The sequence below is a fragment of the Delphinapterus leucas genome, chromosome 14 (assembly GCF_059928025.1).
Source record: "Delphinapterus leucas isolate spDelLeu-1000000601 "Yukka" chromosome 14, BTC_Dleu_Yukka2, whole genome shotgun sequence".
NCBI classification, from domain to species: domain Eukaryota; kingdom Metazoa; phylum Chordata; class Mammalia; order Artiodactyla; family Monodontidae; genus Delphinapterus; species Delphinapterus leucas.
In genome coordinates this window covers 22,341,750-22,365,136 of record NC_143142.1, presented here as the reverse complement: position 1 = coordinate 22,365,136, position 23,387 = coordinate 22,341,750, and the positions used below count along the sequence as shown (strand labels likewise).

The window sequence follows — 23,387 nt, the reverse complement described above, 5'->3', positions numbered from 1 at the left end:
AGAAGAAACTCCTGGAAGGAGAATTGGTAGGTCAGTGGGTAAGTACCTTTGCAATTTTGGTAGCTGCTGTTGCCAAATTACTATAGAGGTTGTAGCAATTTAGACTCTCACTAGCATCGTATGAGGGTATCTATTTCCCCACATCAACACCAACAAGGAGTGTTAGCAGACTTCTGGGCCTTTACCAATCCAATAGCTGATGGATGGTATTTCATTGTAATTTTAATTTCCATTTCTCTTACAAGTAAGCCTAAATCGTTGTATTTCATTTTCTATGAATGGGTCACATCCTTCGCCATTCTTCTCTTCGTAGTCACTTTTTATGTATTAAGGAAAATAAGCTTTTGTGATGTGATGCAACTTTTTTTTGGTGTGTGTTTCTTTTGTTTTGTATGCCATTTGGTTTTTATTGGTTTTGGCCATGCAGGAAAACTTGATTTTTATATAATTGAATTCATAGATCTTTTAAGACTTCTTGATTTTATGTCATACTCAGAAAGGCTTTATTTCCGTTGGATTATACAGTGCTCTATTTTTCTTCTCCAGCATTGGGTTCTACTTTGTTATTTTTTTTTTAAAAATTAATGTTTGTTTAATTTACACCAAGTGAAATGCTCAGCTCTTACGTGTACAGTTTGGCCAGTATCTGCATCAAAATACAGATCATTTCCGTCACCCCTAGAGTTCTTTCACCCACGCATAAATCAGTCCTTCCCACCTAGAAGCATCCACTGATCAGACTTCTGTCACTATAGGTTAATTTTGCCTCTTCTGCTTATTCTAGAATTTCATATTTACGATGTTTATGTTTGCAGTTGTCAGTGTCTTTCATTCTCACATTATCCCGTCAGTGGTAAATTCCCCATTTTTTTTTAATTTATTTTTTTATTTATCTTTGGCTGCTTTGGGTCTTCGTTGCTGTGCACGGGCTTTCTCTAGTTGTGGCGGGCGGGGGCTACTCTTCATTGCGGTGCGCGGGTTTCTCATTGCAGTGACTTCTCTTGTGGAGCACGGACTCTAGGCGCACGGGCTTCAGTATTTGCGGCTCGCGGGCTCTAGAGTGCAGGCTCAGTAGTTGTGGCGCACGGGCTTAGTTGCTCCGCGGCATGTGGGATCTTCCTGGACCAGGGCTCAAACCCGTGCCCCCTGCGTTGGCAGGTGGATTCTTAACCACTGCGCCACCAGGGAAGTCCCTGAGTTCCCCATTTTTAAGAGATGAAGTTGAATTGTAGAGACGAAGTAAACTGTAACCTCAGCTCAGTATTCTTCAGTTAATTATTATTAGCAAGTTTGAGACCTTGGAGAAAAGTTGAAATATATTCAATATTTTCTTTTTTAAAAAATTTATTTATTTATTTATTGATCTTGGTTGCGTTGGGTCTTCGTTGCTGCGTGCGGGCTTTCTCCAGTTGCGGCAAGCAAGGGCCACTCCTCGTTGCTGTGCACAGGCTTCTCACTGCGGTGGCCTCTCCCACTGCAGAGCACGGGCTCCAGGCACACGGGCCTCAGTAGTTGTGGCATGTGGGCTCAGTAGTTGTGGTGCACGGGCTCTAGAGCGCCAGCTCAGTTTCTGGCGCACAGGCTCAGTTTCTCTGCGGCATGTGGGATCCTCCTGGACCAGGGATCGAACCCATGTCCCCTTCATTGGCAGGCATATTCCTAACCACTGCGCCACCAGGGAAGCCCCTCAATATTTTCTCAAAAAAAAATTTTTTTTTTTTTTTTGTGGCGCTATGCGGCATGTGGGATCCTAGTTCCCCAGCCAGGGATCTAACCCATGCCTCCTGCACTGGGAGCATGGAGTCTTAACCACTGGACCACCAGGGAAGTCCCATAATGTGTTTTTTAATAGATTTAAATTCATTTTGTTAGCTTAAAACACAGAAAGATACTTTTAATCTCCTGGTCATAAAATTACATTTAGATTTGTGATGACTCAAAAATTTTTAAAGTGTTGAGGACTTTTTTTCTTAAACCCAACCCTAACTCCAGTTGCTAAAGTTCAGTCTTTAGCTGACAATATTTTTTGTGAGTTTTTTTCCTTTCCTTTTCTTCCTAGGGCCTCATTTTTCCACTCTTAAATTACATCTTTGTCCCTGGCCAGTACGTCAGTGATTCTCACCAAGGACTTCTTTATAATTCTAGAAAACGTAGGAGAAAACTACCCTGTTTCAGGCCTTATTACTCAGTTCATTTCTTTACACCTAGTGACAAGGGAAGCAGCCCTTGTCAATAGGATTTAAAACCAAGAAAAAAGTGAGATTAACAGGAACTGGCCCTGGGATTGTGGCATCAGAGTCATCTACTGAGAATGGATGTGGGGAGGGAGGACAGAGGTGGGGACAGCAGCAGTGTCTCCTCCAAAGACAAACTGGTCCCAGGTGTGACCCAGGTGTGCCCCACTTTGAATTTGGACAGTGCCATCCCCTTCAGGCATTCCTTGGCCTGTAAATACTGAAACTGAGGGGTATCCCAGCATAGAATGCTGTATCCTTAGCAGAAGTGACTCATCACATTGGCCAGAGCAGCTTCTGAAACAAAAATTCCCTCCAATTATTGCTTTTTTTAATGCGCTCTTCCACTTCCAAAGATGGAATCCAAACCCTAAGCTTTTTCTTGCCTAAATTGGCTGCTTGCTTTCAATTGTGGCTCATGTACATGGTCAGAGTCTTGGCCCCTGTGGCCTCCATTAGCAGGGATACAATGCATAGCAACGGCTGAGAGCAGGGCCAAGAAAAGCACCAGTCTTTCCTGTGGCATCTGCAAGTCTGAGCTCAAAGTCTGACTGAACTGTAGGGTTTTTTCCATTCCTGCAGAGAGAATGAAAAATCTCTCTTGCGCTGATACCCTAGGCAACTGCGGTGAAAGAACATGCGGAGATAGCCACCCTCAGTAGATCCACATGGTGCTGGTGATCTTTCATGGTGAGGTGAGGTTTTTTAATCGGTGCTCTGGGGTGGCTTTGCAAAAGCATTTTCATTTCTCTCCATCTTCTCCTTCCTCCTCTACCTTAATTTCCTGTATGTGAAACAACTTCAGAGGGATACAATTTCTGCATCAGCAGTCCCACTGGGCCCTCTGCAGAGGGATATGCGAAATAGATACTGTGGAGGAAAGAGGCCGCCAGCGCCAGCCGTCGCATGGGGTGGCGGTTTAAGTTTGTGAGTAGTTGCTTAGCACCTGTAAAAGGAAGAGTGTCATCAAAAGCTCCAGCTGTAGGGGCATCAGCAGCTGTGGTGGCTTCACTAGCTGACCTTGCAGCTCTCTTGCTTTTTTTAATCCCCCAAAGAGAAATTTTCCCACCCTTTCCTCCATCTGGGTGGTTGCATCCAACACAGATCTGCCAGGCTGTGTTCTGGGAATTCAGGGCCCTTGGATGTTGTGTTGTGCCTGCAGATGAGGGGAACGCCTGTGACACCCTCCTCTACCAGAGAAGGAAGAATTTCTGGGCAGCGCTGAAGTTGGACATCTAAGGTAGTTTTTGCTTTGTTCACTTTGATTTCCTTCTAGATTTAACGTTGGAGGGGTTTGTACGTTACTTTCTGTGATTTTTGGCCTGTGATTTTTAGCCCCTCTTGCCTTCATTGATCCCTCTTCTTCAACTAAATTTAACCTTGGGAAACCCAAGGTACTCTCCTATTCTGGATACCTCTGGTTATGCTCTCAGGCCTGTGACTTCTGAAGCCATACAGCCTTTTATTGTGTGACAGACGTGCCATTGCCTTCTTTACCTGCTCATTCTCAGAGCTCCACAAAGAACCTCTAGGTTGGTGAGGTTTCTCTGAGAAAATGGCTTTCTCTGTGCTCAAAATGAAATTATTTTTAATGTATGTAAACTCCGGTAGGAAACAAATGCTTAGTTACCTCACAGCTGTCGGAGAGCAGGCTGAGGGTTCCTGGGCTTTTCAGTGGCTACTTTTCATTTCTTTCAACAACTATTGACTGAACCCTGGCCACGCTTGTGTGGAGGATGGATGCAGCTGTGGACCAGGCCGACTTGGGTCCTTGCCTTTGTGGATCTGTTTGCAGCCCTGACTCCCGCTGCCGAGACTGGCAGTTAGTGGCCCCGCAGTGGCACTGGCATCAGCAGACACAGGGGTCTCTTCTGCTCTTTCCCATAGGTCCCACAGAAAAGTGCCATCATCCCTTTTCAACCTGACAAAGCAAAAGGAATGTGGAATTGTGTCTTTTTCTTTATACTTTTGTCAGTGAAGCCTTTATTCCTTTATCCTAATGGGATCCACAAAGGCTTTAAGGCAGCCCTGAGGCAGTACTTATTGGTTCCCTGTTGGTTACTGAAACAAAACCTATGGGCAGGTGTCTCAGTTGGGAAACAGCCCTGTTGCCATCCTGCCATAAATACAGGCTTAAACTGGAGAAATACAGTTGGACTGCAGGGGAGCTGTGTTGCCATTGTTTCCAGAGATTTTTTATAAAATAAATTTATTTATTTTATTTATTTATTTTTGGCTGTGTTGGGTCTTCGTTGCTGCGTATGGGCTTTCTCTAGTTGCAGAGAGCAGGGGCAACTCTTTGTTGCAGTGCATGGGCTTCTCATTGCGGTGGCTTTTCTTGTTGTGGAGCATGGGCTCTACGCGCACGGGCTTCATTAGTTGTGGCTCATGGGCTCTATAGCTCAGGCTCAGTAGTAGTGGTGCACTGGCTTAGTTGCTCCGCGGCATGTGGGATCTTCCCGGATCAGGGTTTGAACCCATGTCCCCTGTGTTGGCAGGTGGATTCTTAACCACTGTGCCACCAGGGAAGTCCCTCCAGAGACTTTTGAGATGTTCCTTGACTCCTCACATCCATCCCAAGAGTAACCTTAATCTCCCCCCACCGATAGCAATGAATTGGAAGAAGATATTAATGGTTTACATGTTTGAGTCTCTTCTATAGAGGCAACAGAAGGGACCAAGTGAGTGAGTTTTCTCCATGCAAATGTCTGTTCTTTGGGTTGTGTGGTTTTATGTACCATGTGAAACTATAGGTAGGACTGGAAGTTGAAAGTCTCATGGCTTTTTGGACTGAGTCCTTAAGCCACTCTCAGGGTTCTGTCTTTTCTCTCAGATGGGGAAGCAGAATTCCCTCCTCTCTAGAGCACAGGTCCTGAGCTCAGATGGACTTGAAATTGTCTCCCAGTCCAGCCACTTACAGGCCATGTGACCTTGGGCAAGTTACTTAACATCCCTGAGCCTCAGTTTCCTCATCTAAAAAGGGGGTAAAAGCAATTACTTTATTGGTAGAATTAAATGAGATAATGTTTGTAAAGCTTTAATAGGGGTTCAGTAAATGATAGCTTCTTAATAAATGTTAGAACAACCCCTGAAGCCTCTACCATGCATCCAGGGTACTTGGCTCCTGTGTAGCTTCTTATATCTCTCATCTGTTGACCAAGAAAAACTATTGAAGTTACATAGTAAATGCTCAGCAAATTGTTGAATGAATGAGAGGGCCTTGGTACATTCTTTGCCCTGTTGCCTTAGACCAGTACTTCACAGTGTGAGTTTTACCCTAGGAGGTGTCCTGAGAGATGCTTTGAGAAAACTGACCAGTCAGATTTGGGGAGTGCTGTAGAGTCTGCAGTGTGTAGTTTCTAGCCCTCTCTAGAGATGAATAGTGCCTATCACTGTTTAGAGAAGCTTGGGAAAGTTGGGTAGAGAAGAAATCTCTCTAGCTTTTTAACCTTGGCGTTTTCCAAGCTCCTTTGACTATATAGGCAATGATAGCGATAGTACTTCCATGAGGCTGTGATGAGGCTTCAGTGAGCTCACATGTGAGAAGCACTTAGTACTGGGCAGAGTGAGCACCACAGAGGGTCTGCTGTAACCATGATTGTTCAGTGCTTTTTAATCTGTGGACTCTTCCAAAGTATTGAGCCATTCCCTACCGATGGACATTTAAGTTATTTCCAGTGGCATATTGTTATGGACAGTGCTGCAGGATATAAAACCCTTTTATCCTGTGCAGATATTTCTGTGGGAGAGATTCCTAGAAGTAAAATCGCTGGGTCAAAGAATATGCACATTTTAAAATTTGATAGATCCTTCGGAATTACCCTCCAAAATCTAATCAGCCATTATCTAACAGTTCATTTGCCCAGTAAAGAGATGAGAAGCTATCTCCCCTCATCAGGCATGCACTGGATCCCTCTCCCCTCCTGTGAAATGAAAATGGAATGGAACACAAGGGCAAGTTACCTCTTTTCTGTCTTGCAGAGTCTGGCCACAGATAAGGGACCAAAATGACGGACTCAAAATATTTCACCACAACCAAGAAAGGTACTGTTTGTTTCATTGTGGGGTCTTTTCTTTTCTTTTTTTTTTTTTGGCTGCCTTTGGTCTTCGTTGCTGCACACGGGCTTTCTCTAGTTGCAGCAGATGGGGGCTACTTTTCATTGCAGTGCACGGGCTTCTCATTGCAGTGGCTTCTCTTGTTGCAGAGCACGGGCTCTAGGCGTGTGGGCTCAGTAGTTGTGGCTCACCGGCTCTAGAACGCAGGCTCAGTAGTTGTGGTGCACAGGCTTAGCTGCTCTGTGGCATGTGGGATCTTCCCGGACCAGGGCTCAAACCCGTGTCCCCTGCATTGGCAGGCGGATTCTTAACCACTGCGCCAGCAGGGACATCCCCATTGTGGGGTCTTATCCTCTTCTTTCCTTGCCCGACCCTTCTGCTTGCTCCCTGTGGTAGTGGGGGGTGAGGGCGTGTGGAGGCCTGGAAGCAAGTGGCAAGAATCCCTGAGAGCATTTTGAACCTTGTGGATCCAGAAATTTGAACTGTGGATGGTGTAAGAAGTATGACTACTTCTTTCAGAATTCCAGAAGGAAAAAGCATTAGCTCCACATATAGAAAAAAGTCCTCTTTTGTTCCCCATGGCTTTAAATTGTTAAAAATGATGCCCCACTGCCCAGAGGAAAGAAAGCACACAATCCTGTCAGCAACTGCACAGTGGTATCTGTGCATGTTTGGTCCTTATCGTTGGGCACATGTTTTACGTGGTTGAAGTCAGAGTTTATATCCTGTTTTTCATCTGGCATTATCATAAACGTTTCCCCACAGTTCTGAAGACTCAGTCTGTTGAGTTGCTGCATCAAAATTTGCTAAGCTAGTCTTGTATTGTTTGGGTATTACACTTGATTTTGCTTTTCGGGAAATGGAGTTGGTTGTAGTGGCTGACAAATGTGCTTTAACCCTGTAAGCAATCTTTCTGGCTGGCCCTTCCTTCCTCCTTCCTTCCCTCCAAGTGAGATTAACACTCGCCTGCTGACCAGATGAGGAGAGTTTGTTGTTGGGTCAGCTGAGCCAGGACCTGCAGTCCCCTCATCAGGTGGTTCATTTCTCAGTCCAGCCAGTTTTCCTGTGTCTCTTCCATGTGCAGTGGAGGAGACAAACGGAGTCTCTGACCTGGCTTTGCTTGCCCTTGGGCAGAGACGACAGTTTATTTATTTATTTATTTTAATTTTTAAAAATTTTTATTTTATTTATTTATTTTTGGCTGTGTTGGGTCTTCGTTGCTGCACGCGGGCTTTCTCTAGTTGTGGCGAGCAGGGACTCCTCTTCGTTGTGTTGTGCGGGCTTCTCATTGTGGTGGTTTCTCTTGTTGTGGAGCACGGGCTCTAGGCGCATGGGCTTCAGTAGTTGTGACGAGCGGGCTCTAGAGCGCAGGCTCAGTAGTTGTGGCGCACGGGCTTAGTTGTTCCGCGGCCTGTGGGATCTTCCTGGACCAGGGATCAACCTGTGTCCCCTGCATTGGCAGGCAGATTCTTATCCAGTGCGCCACCAGGGAAGCCTGAGAGGACAGTTTATTAAGTAGTGATCACTCTAAAGGGCAGTGGGTGCTGTGATAAGGGAGGGGTGGGGCCCGTGGGAGGGTTGGGGTGGAGCTAGACAGATAAAGTGGGGTGGAGTGAGTGCTGTCCCAGGTCCATCAGGGAAAGGAAAGCCTAGGCACAAGTTACTGAAGAGTGTGATGGAAGAAAGGTTGGAGAGGTTTGTGGTGCCTGGTGAGCCAGGTCAGAGTGGGTGAACAGTGCCGAGTAAACTGAGGTGTCAGTAGTGGGTTTTTTTTTATGGGTTTTCTTTTGAGGAGAATATCTAGAGAAATATCTGGGACCAAATTTGACATCATTGATGGTTTTAGGCAGGTGGAGGTCAGAGGCAGATTCTAATCAAGGATCGAAGTGGGTGAGGCTGTGGGGAGGCAGGGAGATCAGAACCACAGTTCTCATGAGAGATGATGCTGCCTGAGCTGGGGAGGAAGGCGGGGGTGTTGGGGATAGAATTGGATGCCTCGTATGTGATTGAGGAGGTAGGCTTGGTAACTGGTTGGATTTGGGGCACATTATAGGAAGGAGGCATTGCTGAAGCAGGCAGATCCCCGGATCACCTCACTAGCCTTCTTGCGGCCAAGGTGACTCGGGCCTAGATCCATCAATTGACTGCCAGTTGTACTGAATCTGGCCAAACACCTCAAACAAAGCAGGGGCAGCCCAGCAGCAAGGGCCAGGGTCAGTCACATGGTCTGTTGGATCCCATAGCAGGGACACAGCCCCCTTAGTCCCTTGGAGGAGAAGGGCGTGTGTTCCTTCAGCTCTCCAGAGCCTTGGATTTGAACTGCAAGGTCTGCAGATTCCTTCTGGCTCTGTTGAGCAATATCCTCAATGTGGCCTTGCCCGGGCTGTGCTGCACGATTGTTCTTAATTAACCTGCTTACTGTCTCTCATCTCAAGTCTTTGCTGAACACCACATTGTTCAGTCATTAAAAAAATTTTTTAAAAAAGAACAAAACAAAAAACAACAACAACAAAAAAGAACAAAACAAAAAAACCCTGTTAGTTTTCTTTTTTTCACTGTAAATCCATCTAGAACTTCTTCTAGCACTTCCCCCCACATGATAGTTTCTGCTTCACCCCCAACCCAAGTAACTTGAGAGGGAAGCCCGGGACTCTCCTACAAAAGAGGGAGCCAAGACAGAGGTTCACGTGGTAAATTAGTAATAATAGTGACCACCTTTAATGCAGGCCACTGAGTGCCAGGCACTGAGCTGAGCGTTTTGCATCTGTTACATGAGAAGAGTCAAGGCCCCAGGCAAGGCAGAGAGTACAGACAAGGAAATGGTTTCAGAGAAGCAGGGTGAATGTCCTGGGTCGGCCAGAGCACATGGGCTTTGGAGCTGGCAGACCTGGTTTTGAATCTTAGCCTTCCTCCTCATGGCTGTGTCCTTGGGCAAGTTCCTGAACCTCTTCTGGCCTCCATTTGCTCATCTGCAAAATGTGGGCCAGTGTGGAGTTGTTGTGAGGATGCAATGAGAAAAGGTGTGGGAAGAAGTTAGGGAGGTGCCTGGCTTAGAGAAAGGCTCAGGAAAGGCTGGCTGCAGCTGGTTTAAGGGCAGGAGGTCTGTCTCACTCCAGCATCTGCCCTCTTAACCTGTTATTGGGGTTATCAGGCCCCTGACTACCTCTCCATGGCAGGGCCCTGAACAGTCCTACTTCCTCGTTTGCTTTTTCCAGATCATCAATTTCTTAAGAACAGTTTATTAAATGCTAGAGCCCTCGTGGGACAGCTGAATTCCCATTTTCAGAGCCGAGCAACCACTTGTGGATCAGGAAGTGAAACCCTGAGTGAGCTCTTTTAACTCTAAGCTCTAGGAAAACAGGAAAAGCCTATGTGTTGAAACTGAGCAAATCCTGCCCTTTTCCCTCAAACCTTAAGTCCCCAGGTTCCATCCCACGCTGCTTTGAGGGCTTTGGGTACGGGTGGCTGAGGAGAGCTTTGCTTCCCTCGGCATGTTTTTAGCCATCTGGCTGAGCAGGACCTGGCAGCAAATTTTTTGTCTCCCTCAGAACCTCTGTAGCTTCCATGGCTCCTCTCCCCTAGATCCGACGTGATCTCCAACCTTCCTTCCTGATAATTCAGAGTTGTTTCTGCCTGCCCCCCAGGGCCAGGGCCTGAAGCTGCCTTCAGCGGGCAGCACAGCATGTCTTCCCTGCCTCCCTCCCATTCTTTTGGAAGCTGGGGACTGGGAATCGCCCCTTGGCAGAGTGGAAATGGATCACTCATGCTGCCTCCTTTTTTAGGGGAGATCTTCGAGCTGAAGGCAGAGCTGAACAGTGACAAGAAGGAGAAGAAGAAGGAGGCAGTGAAGAAAGTGATTGCGTCCATGACCGTGGGCAAAGATGTCAGGTGTGCAGGGGTAGGCTGGCTGGCAGCTGGAGGCAGCTGACAGAGGGAAGCTTTTGAGCTTGGGTCCAGTTCGATCCCTCCTTTAAGATATCCCTAGGGACCCATGTCTCCCCTGGTGTAGCTCCCTTCGCAGATCTTTCCAAATAGAAGGTTTTGTTTGCAGAGGGGTCATGTGCTCAGATGTTGATGGGGCCGGGCAGTAATGGAGCAAGTGAAGTGGGCTGGGTCGAAAAGGCAACAGGCAATGCAGTGGATGTGCTGTGAGCCCTGTCAGGAACTCCAGAGGATGCTGCCTGCTGGGGAAAATGACCCCAGTGGGACCAGGTCTTTTGGTTTTTAAAAAGAACAGGGAATCTGGATTTTTCATTTTAAATCTCCTTGTTTTAGATTGCCAGATGAGGGAATTCCCTGGCAGTCCAATGGCTAAGACTTGGCGCTTTCACTGCTGTGGCCCCAGGTTCAATCCCTGGTCAGGGAACTAAGATCCCACAAGCCATGTGGTGCGGCAAAAAAAAAAAAAAAAAAAAAATTGCCAGATAATACTAAACAAACAAATAAACACTATGCAAGTAAAACACACCTGCATGTTGGGCTTGTTAAATTTGTTGTCAGTTTGCATCCCCTGGTGTGCATCTGTTGCCAGAGCACATCACATGTAGAATTGTGGCCACTCCTTTGCTCATGCATCTCCCCAGCCTGGAACGTCCCTTCCCCTTGTCCATTTACACTGCTGCCTCCCTCATCATGCCAGCTGACTACCCTGAACACACAGCATTTGCTGTGTTCCTGTCGCCTGGCACTAATTGTAGACTGTCCTCTTCTTATGTATACTTGTGCTTACCTGCCCACCACATTGTTGAGTCCCCAAGGACAGGAGCTGGGTTCTGTGACAACTTAGCACTTGCACAGTGTTTGAGAGTCAGCAAAACACGTTTAAATGTTTTCCTAGCAATTCCCATACTGTAGGTAAGGATATTTTTCCTGCCAAAGAAACCAGAAACAATGACTGCCCCATGGTCACGTGGTTAATGGAGGACCTGGACTCATGCTCAGCCCTTCTGAAATCCAGACCCAGGGTGCTTTCCCCCATTCCCTCTCCTTTGGGCCCCTTTGGTGCCCAGTCCTGTGCCTTATAGGCCTGGGTGCTGACGTGGAGCAGCTCCCCATCTGGATCCCTCAGCAGGAACCCACAGCTCCGGACTTCTCCATGGATTTCCCTGTCCCATTGCCATGGTCATCGAGGGGCCTCCTGACAGCGCACAGTAGAAACAGTTCTGCATAGAACCCTGCTGAGGACACAGTGGCAAAGGAATCAGGCGTCTGCTGGAAAACTGGGCCTCCTTCCAAGACAGATTCTTCCCAGGACAAAGCTGCTTTCCTTCAACTAGAACACCCATGTCACAGAGGAGGCACCCCTGTCATCTCAAATGAGCTTGTTTTGCTGATGGGACGGGCCCAAAAGAGCAAGTCAGGCCTCTCAGCTCCCCCCTTTCCTGGTTCGTCATCTTCCAAGGTGATGCATCAGCTTCAGCACTGACTGGACTCTCCTGCCTGTCGGGGCTCAGGAAATTCACTTTGACCTCTTAAGTCTGTGTTACTGGGTCCTCGCCCATAAAATCACGAAAATTGAGAAGGGGGGTGATAGATAATTCCAGAGACAGAAAATTGACCACTAACCATATTTCACATGTCAAGGGGCCTGTGACTCTGGGACTGTGGGGTACCATGTTGGGAAGGGTTCTGCCCAGTATAACAGTGGTCCTGAGCATGGGCTGTGACTCAGACCTGGTGCCTTAGGCAGTTGTTTGATATTTGTGAACCTCAGTATTGTCTTCTGTAAAGTGGGGATAATCCACTGACTTCTCAGGGCTCTTAAACGAGATCATCATGTAAAGCCCCTAGCACCAAGCCTGGTGTGTAGCGCGTGCTCTGTACACATGGGCTGATTCTTAGTGGGTGCCTTGTAGTGACTGCAGCCCAGCCTACCCCTGCTCTCCTAAGCCCTCTGCAACCAGCAGCCCAATATAAGTGGCCATGTCAAGTATCAGAGAAGGAAAAACAATCGTTTTCATTTCTGTAGCAACTCCTAGATGTCAAGGACTAGATACCTTAAGTATGTTGTCTCTTTCAGTTATCACAAGGGCCCTGTGAAATGGGGTTTTGTTACATCTTTCTTGCAAATGAGGAAACTGAAACTGGGGATAAAAGAATTTTCCCAACTTGATTCAGCCAGCAAGAGGCAGAGCTGGGTTTGAGCCAGGTCAGATGGGCTCTAGAGCTCATGTTTGAACCCTGTGTAAAGAACAGAGGACTTCTTTGCTTTTAAAATCACCCTTTGGAATTCCATTTCAACCAACAGATGTTCACGTTAATGGAGCTGTTGCCCTGCCTTTTACTAAGAAGTCCTGTTATGTTTTCCTTCCCTCCTTCCCACTCACCCTCCTCCCCAGCTCCCATTAGCTGCCTGAAAAGTCTTCCTCTTCTTTTTTTCACCTTTCCCACATTGACGCTACTTTGACCTGCCAGTGCCCTCTTCCCCGACGTGGTGAACTGTATGCAGACGGACAACCTGGAGCTGAAAAAGCTGGTGTACCTGTACTTGATGAACTATGCCAAGAGTCAGCCCGACATGGCCATCATGGCCGTCAACACCTTTGTGAAGGTAAGTAGAAGCTTGGTGTGGGGCTGGGTGCTCACTGCTCCATCTCCCCTCAGTCTCCCGGGGTGGGGCGCTACAGCCCTGGGTAGAAACACGGAGGATCCTTTCCAGGCCGTCTGACTTCCAGCCTGGGGGCCTCTTCCTCCAGCAGAGGGCTCCCGTTGTCTCCAGAAAATCTGATGCTACAGACCCTGCTAACTCATTCCATGTGAGGTCGCCCCAGGCCTTTCGATCCCCGTGTGCCCTGGGGTGAGCCATGGCCCTGTGTCATTTGCCAGCTGAGGATGCAGCATGTGTCTGAGGGCTTCCGTATTGCCCTTCTAGACTTCGCTCCTTTCTGCATGTTCTGTCCTCCAGATTGAGGAGAAACAGGGACTTGCGTTGTCAGCTCTGTGCACCTTTAAAACCTTAGCTCCCCAGCCCTGTCGATGCTTAGATGTGGCCGAATGAGGGTTCTGTGGCCCAGTGGGAACATTGAGGGTTGTGGTGCTGGGTGGACGCGGCTTGAAATGTGGCTCTGCTCTGTGACCGGGTGAGCTCCTGACCTTCCTGAGGGCCTTAGCTCCCTCACCTGTGAAATGGGAACAGTATTGTGTGTCTGCTGTGAGGATCAGAGGGAACAGTACAAAGCCTGGTATCTGACAGATGCTACGTGCTAAACACACGGCACTTACTTTTGGTGCTGTTGGCCGCAGTCGGTGGGAGATCCCACAGCAGCTGTCTAATGTTGCTCAGCTCGCCCCTGTCCTCGGCCAATGGCTGGTTTCCCTCAGGACTGTGAGGACCCCAACCCCCTGATCCGGGCCCTGGCTGTGCGGACCATGGGCTGCATCCGCGTTGACAAGATCACAGAGTACCTATGCGAGCCACTCCGGAAGTGCCTGAAGGACGAGGACCCATATGTGCGCAAGACGGCGGCCGTGTGCGTGGCCAAGCTCCACGACATCAATGCCCAGCTGGTAGAGGACCAGGGCTTCCTGGATACCCTTAAAGACCTCATCTCTGACTCTAACCCCATGGTAAGTCTCTGCCACCCACCCTGCCACCTCCACCACCTCCAGGGTTGCTTGGGAAGACCTCTGCTTGACCCTCCACCAGGCAGCCCCAGTTCTTGGAAGTCAGAGCCCTGCGGAGTGGGCTAGCTGTTTTCCTACCCGCAGTGGTTTGGGCGCCATCTTTGGAGTGAGCTAGACCTGGATTCCCTTCTCTGCACAGCCCTCTCTAAGGAGCTGTGTGACCTCAGGCATCCTACCTAACCTTCCAGAGTCCTCTTTTCTTCATTAGTAAGATGGATCTAATTCTGCATGACTGCCGGGGGTGTTGGGAGGCTTAAGCCGTTAAGGTAATGTGCCTGGCATAGCCTGACACAGCCTGGCACACAGTGGGTGTGCACCCAAGACTAGTACCCTCCTTCCCCTTCCAGTCACTGTCATTGTCACCGTCCTCTCACCAAGACTGTCAGAGAGCTCTGAATGTGAGGTACTTCTCCCTTTCCTCACTTCTTTGCAGGGTTGTAGAGAATCACCCTTGAAGTAGTGTAGCCTGGAGGACAGGGCACCAGAAAGCAGCTGGGAGGGGAGCTGGTCTCCTCACGGCTGGTGATGGCAGCAGTTTGGAGAACAGTTCGGTAGGGCCATGTTTAAAATGAAGTATACAACCCACCCGGCCCAGACGTCTCATTCTGTGTCCCTCTGAAACACTGATCACATGCGGGTGCCGAGTGACCAGTACGACGATGGCCGTGGGAGCATTGCTTGATTACGGGAAAGTTGAAAACCACACAGAAAACACATAAAAACAGCTGCTCTGGTGGAAATGGGTTGCAGCCCCAGAGCTTCACCTGGCAACCCCTCTGTGCTCCAGCCCCTGAGGGGCTCTGCAGGAGGAACCTTCTAGCTCTGAGAAGCACAGTTGTCAGCGCCCACAGTGAGCTGCTGTAGCTGGTAGAGCGGGACTGCGTGTTAGGTAGCAGGGAGCACTATCTGTTGCAGGAACCTGGATCTAGATCTTTCTTGTTTTGTGTTTTTCTTTATTGTCAGGTGCACTGACTTTAGTATCAGCTTACAGAGGAGTCAGTAGGGTGCATGCTTGGAGTGGGTCTCGGTGCTCCAGACCCTGCCCTTCAGGTCATATTCCTTTCAGGATGTTTGAGCTCTGACTGGCCAACATCATTAGCCTCACTACCTCCCTGGCCTGAGAGCAGCATCCCAGCCTCTGTCCCTTCTACCCTCTCAACCAGGTGGTGGCAAACGCAGTGGCTGCCCTCTCGGAGATCGCCGAATCTCACCCCAGCAGCAACCTGCTCGATCTGAACCCGCAGTCCATTAACAAGCTGCTGACAGCCCTGAACGAGTGCACCGAGTGGGGCCAGATCTTCATCCTGGACTGCCTGGCCAACTACACACCCAAGGACGACCGGGAGGCCCAGAGGTAGGAGGCTACCCTTGCTTGCCAGCCTCTCCAGGCCCTGGGGTGGGAGGCTCCAACCATGAGCTGGCCCCAGGCCTCCGGGGGGCTTCTTTCCAGGCCTTGCCCCACAGACCATCCTCAGACACAGAGCCAGCAGGTTGACAGTGGTGTTGCTTCAGGCAGTCAGCTCACTGCTCACTGAGGGCACAGAACAGAAGCCAGGGCCTGACCTGGGAGCTGACAGAGAGATCTTGGTCACTGCGGGCTGAGGAAAGAGGTGGACAGCATGAGAGCCACCACTCGTTGAATTCTTACTGGGTGCCTGGGGCTCTGCTGGGTGCTTCCTACGCGTTAGATAATCTTTAAAGAAACTCTGTGAAGGCAGCCCCATCACTGTCCCCGTTTTACAGGTAGGGAAACTCTGACTTAGGGAGGTGGAAGAAATCACCTAGGTCACCCAGCTGGGTCTCCCCTGACTCTTGGTCCTAACCAACATGGTATCCTGCCCCTTTTTTTTTGTTTTTGTTTCTTGCGGTACGCGGGCCTCTCACTGTTGTGGCCTACTCCCGTTGCGGAGCACAGGCTCCGGACGCGCAGGCTCAGCGGCCGTGGCTCACGGGCCCTGCCGCTCCGCGGCACACGGGATCCTCCCAGACCGGGACACGAACCCATGTCCCCTGCATCGGCAGGCGGACTCTCAACCGCTGCGCCACCAGGGAAGCCCTCCTGCCCCTTTTGAATGCCCTCACAACAGAAGGGCGTGAGTTGACATTCATCCAGTGTTTACTGACTGCCAGGCACTGTGCTCAGTGCTGTACATGCATTGTCTCATTTAAGCCACCAGCGACCGTGTGAAGTTGGCATCATCATCTCCATTTTTTTAGATGAGGAAACTTGAGGCTCAGAGTGGTTTTAAGCTGCTTGGGGTCAGTTAGCAGGAAACAGAACCAGGAGCTAGGTCTTCCTCCTACAGAAGACAAGCTATCTTGATAACTAAAAACAGGGTGTTTCCCCTTGCTTGTCTCTCCTATTTGTCCCCCTCGGAATGGACTGCAGCATCTGTGAGCGGGTCACCCCCAGGCTCTCCCACGCCAACTCCGCTGTAGTGTTGTCTGCTGTGAAGGTGCTGATGAAGTTCATGGAGATGTTGTCCAAGGACCTGGACTACTATGGCACGCTGCTCAAGAAGCTGGCCCCGCCCCTGGTCACACTGCTGTCGGCCGAACCGGAGCTGCAGTACGTGGCCCTGCGAAACATCAACCTCATCGTGCAGAAAAGGTACTGGGACCACCACATATGGGTAGTGTGTGCCCTGGCGCGGGTGGGGGGGGGATCTCCTGCTGGGAACAGGGGCTCTGAAGGGAAAGTGACCTGTCACCGTGCAGGATGTCTCAACAGCTTAACCCAGGGGTTCTGAGCCATCGGCATCTTTGTCCCACAGGGGACATTTGACAATGTCTGGAGACATTTTTGGTTGTCACACTGGGGGCTGCTACTGTCGTCTAGTGGGTGGAAGCCAGGGATGCTGCTCAACATCCTACAGTACACAGGACAGCTCTGCCCCCCCATAGAACTATCCACACCAAAAAGTCTGTAGTGCTGAGTTTGGGAAACCTCGGCTTAGCCTAACCAGGTAGCATGCCGGATAAAAGCTAGCGTGCGCTTCTTAACCTTGGAGAGTGGATGGTCCACAGTCCACACAGCCTTCCTGAAACAGGCTGTAAGATCGTGTATGTGTGCGCACACTCATTTTTCCTGGGAAAGAGTCCATAGCTCTAGAGGCTGGAGGACTCCAAGATGAGGCACCATGGATTTTGCATGCGCCTCAGGGCCACTCAGAATGCTGAGCAGCCAGTTTCAGTCCACCGAGTAGGAATGACCACAGTAGTGAGCCACTGCTTAAGGGAAGGTACCTGACACCGGGGTGGGTTGGGCTAAGAAACAAGGACCAATCCAGTAAGGGTGCCAGGCAGCTCCGTGGAGTGGGGCCAGACTCTGCAGTTCTACTTCCAGCCTCTTTGGTCAAATGGCTGGATCAGCAACTAACTCAAAAGCAGAACAAGGGCCTCTTGTGGACAGGGAGCATGTGTGGAAGACCACACATGCTCCCTGTCTTTATAGCTTCAGTCTGGTTCTTAGTACACACATGGGGGCCCAGAAAAATCAGTGGAATTCAGACATTTGCGAAGGTTTGGGAGGTAAATTGTGGCAAGCTTCCTGAGTGCCTGAACAAAGGGATGAGACTAGGGATTCACAGTTGCAGTGTGGGGTTTAGTGAGGTGTCGTGACCTATGGATCCCAATCAGCAGGAGGGGCTCCCTGTGCTATATTTAACAAGGCAAACCTCCTAAGAAGTTGACCCTGTTGCTGAGGCACTACCAGGCCCAGACCCAACATGCTGTTGGGTAGCTTGTGCCGAGTCCTGATGGCAGAAATCACAACTTCTGCCGCCCAGCTCAGGATCCTGCCTCGCTTTGCCAGGACCTCCCCGCAGCCTGCTCAGCAGCACTGAGGACCACCCTGGGCAGGGTCCCTCCTTTCTCTTTGCTGGGTCTTCTCGCCTCTTCACCATCTGTCCTCATTCCTTTTTGTTCCTGCTCTCTTTTCTGGGAAGGGTGCGGGAGTAGGAGTCAGGTAGGGGAGGTGACTCTCATCTTGCTCCCACCCTTATTAGCACTAGATGTGTGACCTAGGGCAGGCCCCTCCCCCCTCAGGTTTCCTCAGCTAAGAAAAATGAGGTGGGTGGTGCCGGTGAGGGAGGAGCAATGACACTGGTGACAGTTCCTGCCTAGCAAGTGCCTTCTCTGAGGCAGATACGGATCATGCTAGATGCTTTGCATCTACCTCTCACAACAGCCCTGTTATGTAGGTCTCTGTGCCGGGATCCCCAGGACCACCCCCACACACACACACACACTTAGAGATTCACTAGAAGGACTCACAGGAGACAGCATATCATTGTTTTCATAGCTGAGGTTTATCATCGACCTCGTAGGGCTGCACAGCTGGATCATGAGGGAGAAAGACAGGTGAGTCTGGAGGAATCCTCGTGCAGGCTTCCCATGGGGGGTCACACAGAGCATGTTCCTCCCCCAGCGACAGTGCAGCAGCATGTGTGTAATGTTTCTGCCCAGGGATGCCTGTTTGAGACTTAGCACCCTGGGGTTTTTTTTGGGGGGACGAGTCATAAAGGCACCCTCTGCCTGACACCTTCCAAAATTCCAGGCTCCTAGAAGGAAAGCAGGTGTTCAGCAAAAACCATGTTGTTTATACAAACAGTCAAGGCACAGTTAACCACCTTTATCATTTAGGGAATGGTGAGAGCACTCCCAAAAGCTGAATTCCCAGATGCCAGGCCTTTCTAAGACTGGCAACTCGGGCCTGCAAAGGTAATGCTTCTGACACAGAACGCTTCCTATTTCGTGAGTGAGGAAATGGGCCTGAGGTCACCAGCTAGGATTGGAACTGAGGCCTGACTCCCAAGCCTGTTGCCTGATGCCTGTGGCCTCTTGAATGTGAACTGTTTCTTGCTCATATTCCCTCTCCCCTTCCTGGAATGTGGTTGGACACACAGGGGCCAGTCAGAACCTTGGTTGGCAGGTCCTGTGCCCAGGAGCGTGCAGCCATGGGGGCGACTACTTTCATGGATGTCAGCTTCCATGTCCGACCCCAGAAATGTCCCAGCAAACGTGGAAGGGTTTTCTCACAGGGCCTGTGACTTGCTCTTTGCTCTTCGGGCAACTTGCCCACCACCAGGCCTGAGATCCTGAAGCACGAGATGAAGGTGTTCTTTGTGAAGTACAATGACCCCATCTACGTGAAGCTGGAGAAGCTGGACATCATGATCCGCCTGGCCTCCCAGGCCAACATCGCCCAGGTCAGCAGGGGTGGTGCCCAGTGCACCAGGCTCTGTGAGCAAGCTCTCCACAAATGTTAACTGATATTTTTGTGATTAAAGAGTTTGTTCTCTCTGTTATTACTTCACATCCATTGAAGTGGTAGTTAGGTGGATATGTTAGCTAGATCAACCAAACTAAGGATTGTCCATCCCTGCCAACTAGTCCTTCCTGTTTTCCTCTTGGGGCACCTGACAGTTATCTCCCTCCCTTGGAACTTCCACTTCGAACAGGAGGCAGAATCCCACCCTTCTAGGGGTGTGTACATACCCACAGCCCAGGGGTGTTCCAGGAGGTTGCCCTGCCAGATCCCCCCAACTGCATCTTTGGGCCACAGGTGTTGGCGGAGTTAAAAGAGTACGCGACAGAGGTGGATGTGGACTTTGTACGGAAGGCTGTGCGAGCCATTGGCCGTTGCGCCATCAAGGTGGAGGTGAGGCTCTGAGACTCTGTCCTTGGCGGGGGGAAGGAGGAAAGGAAAGGAAGCTGAAACCAGTCTGATTCCAGCAGAATCTGCCAGCTGCTCATGGTCCAGGAAGGCCTGAGGGTCACAACTGGAGCCCCCAAGGTACCCACGGTACAGATTTGGTTGGGCTCCTTCTCATCTGTAATCTCCCTTGGGCCTCTGAGTTGCTGCAGGTGAAATTAGCCCGTCATCGTCAGGGGTCTCCAGCAGCATTAGCTAAGACAGTGTGGCAGCCCAAGCTGGTGGTGGCCCTGGTAGACTTAGCTCTCACTTTGTGGATCTTTGGGGCAGGGGCTCTGCCTATTGGACGTTTTGGCAGATATCATGATTCAGCTGTCCATGTGCCCTTATCTTCAAATTCCCAAGGGTCATTCAGACCCCTGTGTCCTGGCACTTCGTCCCTCCCATTCTTTGCCTCTGGAGAGGTTCCTTGATCACTGATCTGACTCTCCTTAAATGGGTCTCCTGGAGACTAGGGGATCTGGGACAGCTGGTCACTTCAGCCCAGCCCCTTGAGACGTTTTCCATTTGGCACCCGTGATGGCAGTCTGAGAAATCTCTCCCATAGAGCCTAGTGCAGCGTGTTGGAGTAGAGGGGTGTGGGGAGGGCTGGTCCAAGCAGAGACCTCCTAAATGCTTCTGGTCACGGGAGCCCATTTTGTGGAACAAGTAGAAGTGAAACCCTGCTCTCAGGGCTTGGCCTAGAAGAGCTCCAAAGACCCTCCCTGCTCTCAAAAGCTCTACTGGCCTTCTCCTCAGTCTAATTCTATCTCCCTGTGTCCCTGCCATCCCAGGACCATCATTTTGTACTCATTCTCCCGTTACCTGCAGAGAGGGTTCTCCTGTTTTCCTGCTGTGAAAAGGAAGGTGGGCAAGGTGTGACTGAGCCCTTGACCAAGGCATGTTGGTCAGAGGTTCTGCTGGAAGTGGGTGCAAGGCCTTGCCCACACTCTCCTCTTGCCACACAGCAATCTGCCGAGCGCTGCGTGAGCACGCTGCTCGATCTCATCCAGACCAAGGTCAACTACGTGGTCCAGGAAGCCATCGTGGTCATCAAGGACATCTTCCGCAAGTACCCCAACAAGTATGTGGCTGCCCCCCCGCCCCATGAGGGTGTTGTGGCTCTGCCGGGGACGGACTGGTGGGGAGGAAAAGCAAGGAGGAGCCTCTCCCTCTTCCTTATTTTTCTGCCGTAAACAGCATTCTCAAGAGAAACCGTTTATTTTTTTCTTATTTCTCCTGAGCCGCCCCTGCTCTGCTCCCCAGGCCCAAATAAGAACTGAAATGTAAAGGATAAAACTCAAATCCTGTTACTTGCCAGCCTCTCGGGCTCTTGTGGGACAGCTGCCCATCTCTGTCGGCCCCTCCCGGGCCTCCCCTGGGTGGCCCGGGCTCCCTCAGTGCTCACGTGCCGGCCGTGCCCTGGTCTCCAGGTATGAGAGCGTGATCGCCACGCTGTGCGAGAACCTGGATTCCCTGGACGAGCCTGAGGCCCGGGCCGCCATGATCTGGATAGTGGGCGAGTACGCCGAGCGGATAGACAACGCAGATGAGCTGCTTGAGAGCTTCCTAGAGGGCTTCCATGACGAGAGCACCCAGGTGAGATGTTGGGTGGCCGACTTGGGCATGGCCGGCAGCTCAGCACCTGCGGTCCCTGCTGCCCTGAAACCCTCCTCTCAGCCAGGAGGCCTCAGGGCCCTGCCCCTCCTAAAACTGCACTGACGGTGTGGACAGACACAGGAGTGCCGTATGGGTGACAGGTGTGGCCCCTTGCCTCCCACACTGCGGTACCTAAGGGGGACATGTGAGGACACTCTGTGGTGGTGGATATTAAAGACTGCAAAAGTTTCTGGTTTTGTTTTAATTTTGTATTTATGTTTGGATAGGTAGTACATTGACTTAGTTCAAAATAGAAAAGACACAAAAGGATATATAGTGAAAATTCTGTTTCCTACCACTTTCCTGGTCACAAGTTCTCCTGGAGAACACCATGTTATTTATTGGTTTCTGGCGGGTACTTCCAGAGAGAGAGTTTAGGAACACACCAGCCAGTTCCTCTACAGAGACATGAATAGTCAATTTTCATCGTTTGTGGTACTTATATTACATAAAGTCAAACACTGATTTAGTAAGTGCTAAACCATTGCTTCCAGGAGAAGTATAGAGTTGGGTTCCTACAAACCCGTCACAGCATTTTTATCAGCTGGTCAAGGTAAACCTTGTTTTATGTGTGTCTCTGTTTCGAGACACCTTATTTATTAATATATTACTGTTGATTCATTAGCATTGAACTCATAGCCAGCAGCACTGTAACTCACGCCTGAACAAAGCTCATCTAACACATGTATGTTCTCTAAAAGGCACATCACAGCCTTCTTGCGCTTAGGAACACCAGATAGCGCTTTAGCACTACACTGGGGGTGGGGTGAGGGCATTTTAAACAGCAAAATCACCAACAAAAAGCGGCAAAATGTGAAAGACATGGCACTAAGTAGACTGTGAAGAAGTCACTTGTTTACAATATGAGAGTTGAGACAGACGGCAGGGCACCGCCTCACTCGACCTCAGCTGGGAATGTGTACTTCAGGCAACTCGAATTTTTCACTGCTGTGCATGTTTGTGAATGACCGTGAAAACGCCACAAGCACTGATTTCAGGGTCACCAGTAAATTTTAGCAAGCAGACAAATTTGCAGATGTGTCCTCTGTGAATAATGAGGATCAACTATATATATATATATCCTTCTCACTTTTTTAAAAAATTTCTTTATCTTTGGCTGTGTTGGGTCTTCACTGCTGTGCATGGGCTTTCTCTAGTTGTGGCGAGCAGGGGCTACTATTCGTTGCAGCGCGCAGGCTTCTCATTGCAGTGGCTTCTCTTGTTGCAGAGCACGGGCTCTAGGCACACGGGCTTCAGTAGTTGTGCTACACAGGCTCAGTAGTTGTGGCTTGCGGGCTCTAGAGCGCAGGCTCAGTAGTTGTGGCACACGGGCTTAGTTGCTCTGTGGCATGTGGGATCTTCCCAGACCAGGGCTCAAACCCGTGTCCCCTGCATTGGCAGGCGGATTCTTAACCACTGCGCCACCAGGCAAGTCCCCTCACTTATTTTTAAATACTGATAGTAAACTATACAAATTGAAACTGATCAGTACCTTTCATTTTTCCCTTAAAAATACATTGGAAGGCCATGCCATTATTAATTTTTGCCATTATTAATTTACAGTTTCAGAGGAGTCCTTCATGCAGAAGGACGATGTTTGTTTAACCAGCCTCCCCTGACAGATATTTAGGTGTCCAACCTTCTGCTCTTTTAAACAGTACTGCTGTGAATAACCTGTGGAAAGCACACCTGCATGTGCAGCTGGAGGGTGAATTCTTAGAAGCATGATGCTAGGTAGAAGGACCCGTGCATCGCAGGTTCAGGTTGCTGTAGCAGATTTCCCTTGGTGTGGAGATTGTTCTGGTTTACACTCCTGTCTCAGAGGTGGGAGAGTCCTCTCCTTACCTCCTTTGCCAGCCTAGTGCATGCTCAGACTTTATTTTTGCCTATCTGATTGATAACAAATGGTACCTTGGTATAGTTTTGTTTGCATTTCTGTTTTGAGTGGGGTTGAACATCTGTACATTTGTATTCCCTCTTACGTGAACTGTGCTCATGCATGTGGGGCCTTTAAAATGTCTGTGAGCACAGAAATCTTAGCTGCCCAGCTGGCGCAGTGGAACCCAGTGGATCAGACTTTGGACCTTGAATCGGAGATACCAGAGTCCAAACCCCTCTTC

General features: G+C 49.8%; 1 protein-coding gene across 7 annotated transcripts in view; it reads left to right on the top strand.

Moving 5' to 3' along the window:
- AP1B1 (adaptor related protein complex 1 subunit beta 1) overlaps positions 1–23,387 on the top strand; it is a 53,215-nt gene that overhangs the window by 13,751 nt on the left and 16,077 nt on the right. For 3 of the 7 annotated variants that reach the window (XM_089894646.1, XM_089894649.1, XM_022550723.3), the window contains exons 2-11: positions 6,216–6,278; positions 10,073–10,178; positions 12,705–12,840; positions 13,611–13,856; positions 15,077–15,267; positions 16,303–16,524; positions 19,003–19,123; positions 19,480–19,575; positions 20,577–20,692; positions 21,042–21,207. In XM_089894646.1, coding sequence (XP_089750772.1) covers positions 6,242–6,278; positions 10,073–10,178; positions 12,705–12,840; positions 13,611–13,856; positions 15,077–15,267; positions 16,303–16,524; positions 19,003–19,123; positions 19,480–19,575; positions 20,577–20,692; positions 21,042–21,207 — 1,437 coding nt within the window. In that variant the 5' untranslated portion in view covers positions 6,216–6,241. Of the gene's footprint in view, positions 1–2,852; positions 2,930–3,396; positions 3,475–6,215; positions 6,279–10,072; positions 10,179–12,704; positions 12,841–13,610; positions 13,857–15,076; positions 15,268–16,302; positions 16,525–19,002; positions 19,124–19,479; positions 19,576–20,576; positions 20,693–21,041; positions 21,208–23,387 lie in introns of those variants that run through there. The other 4 variants (XM_089894645.1, XM_089894648.1, XM_089894647.1 and 1 more) reach the window with 4 other exon arrangements.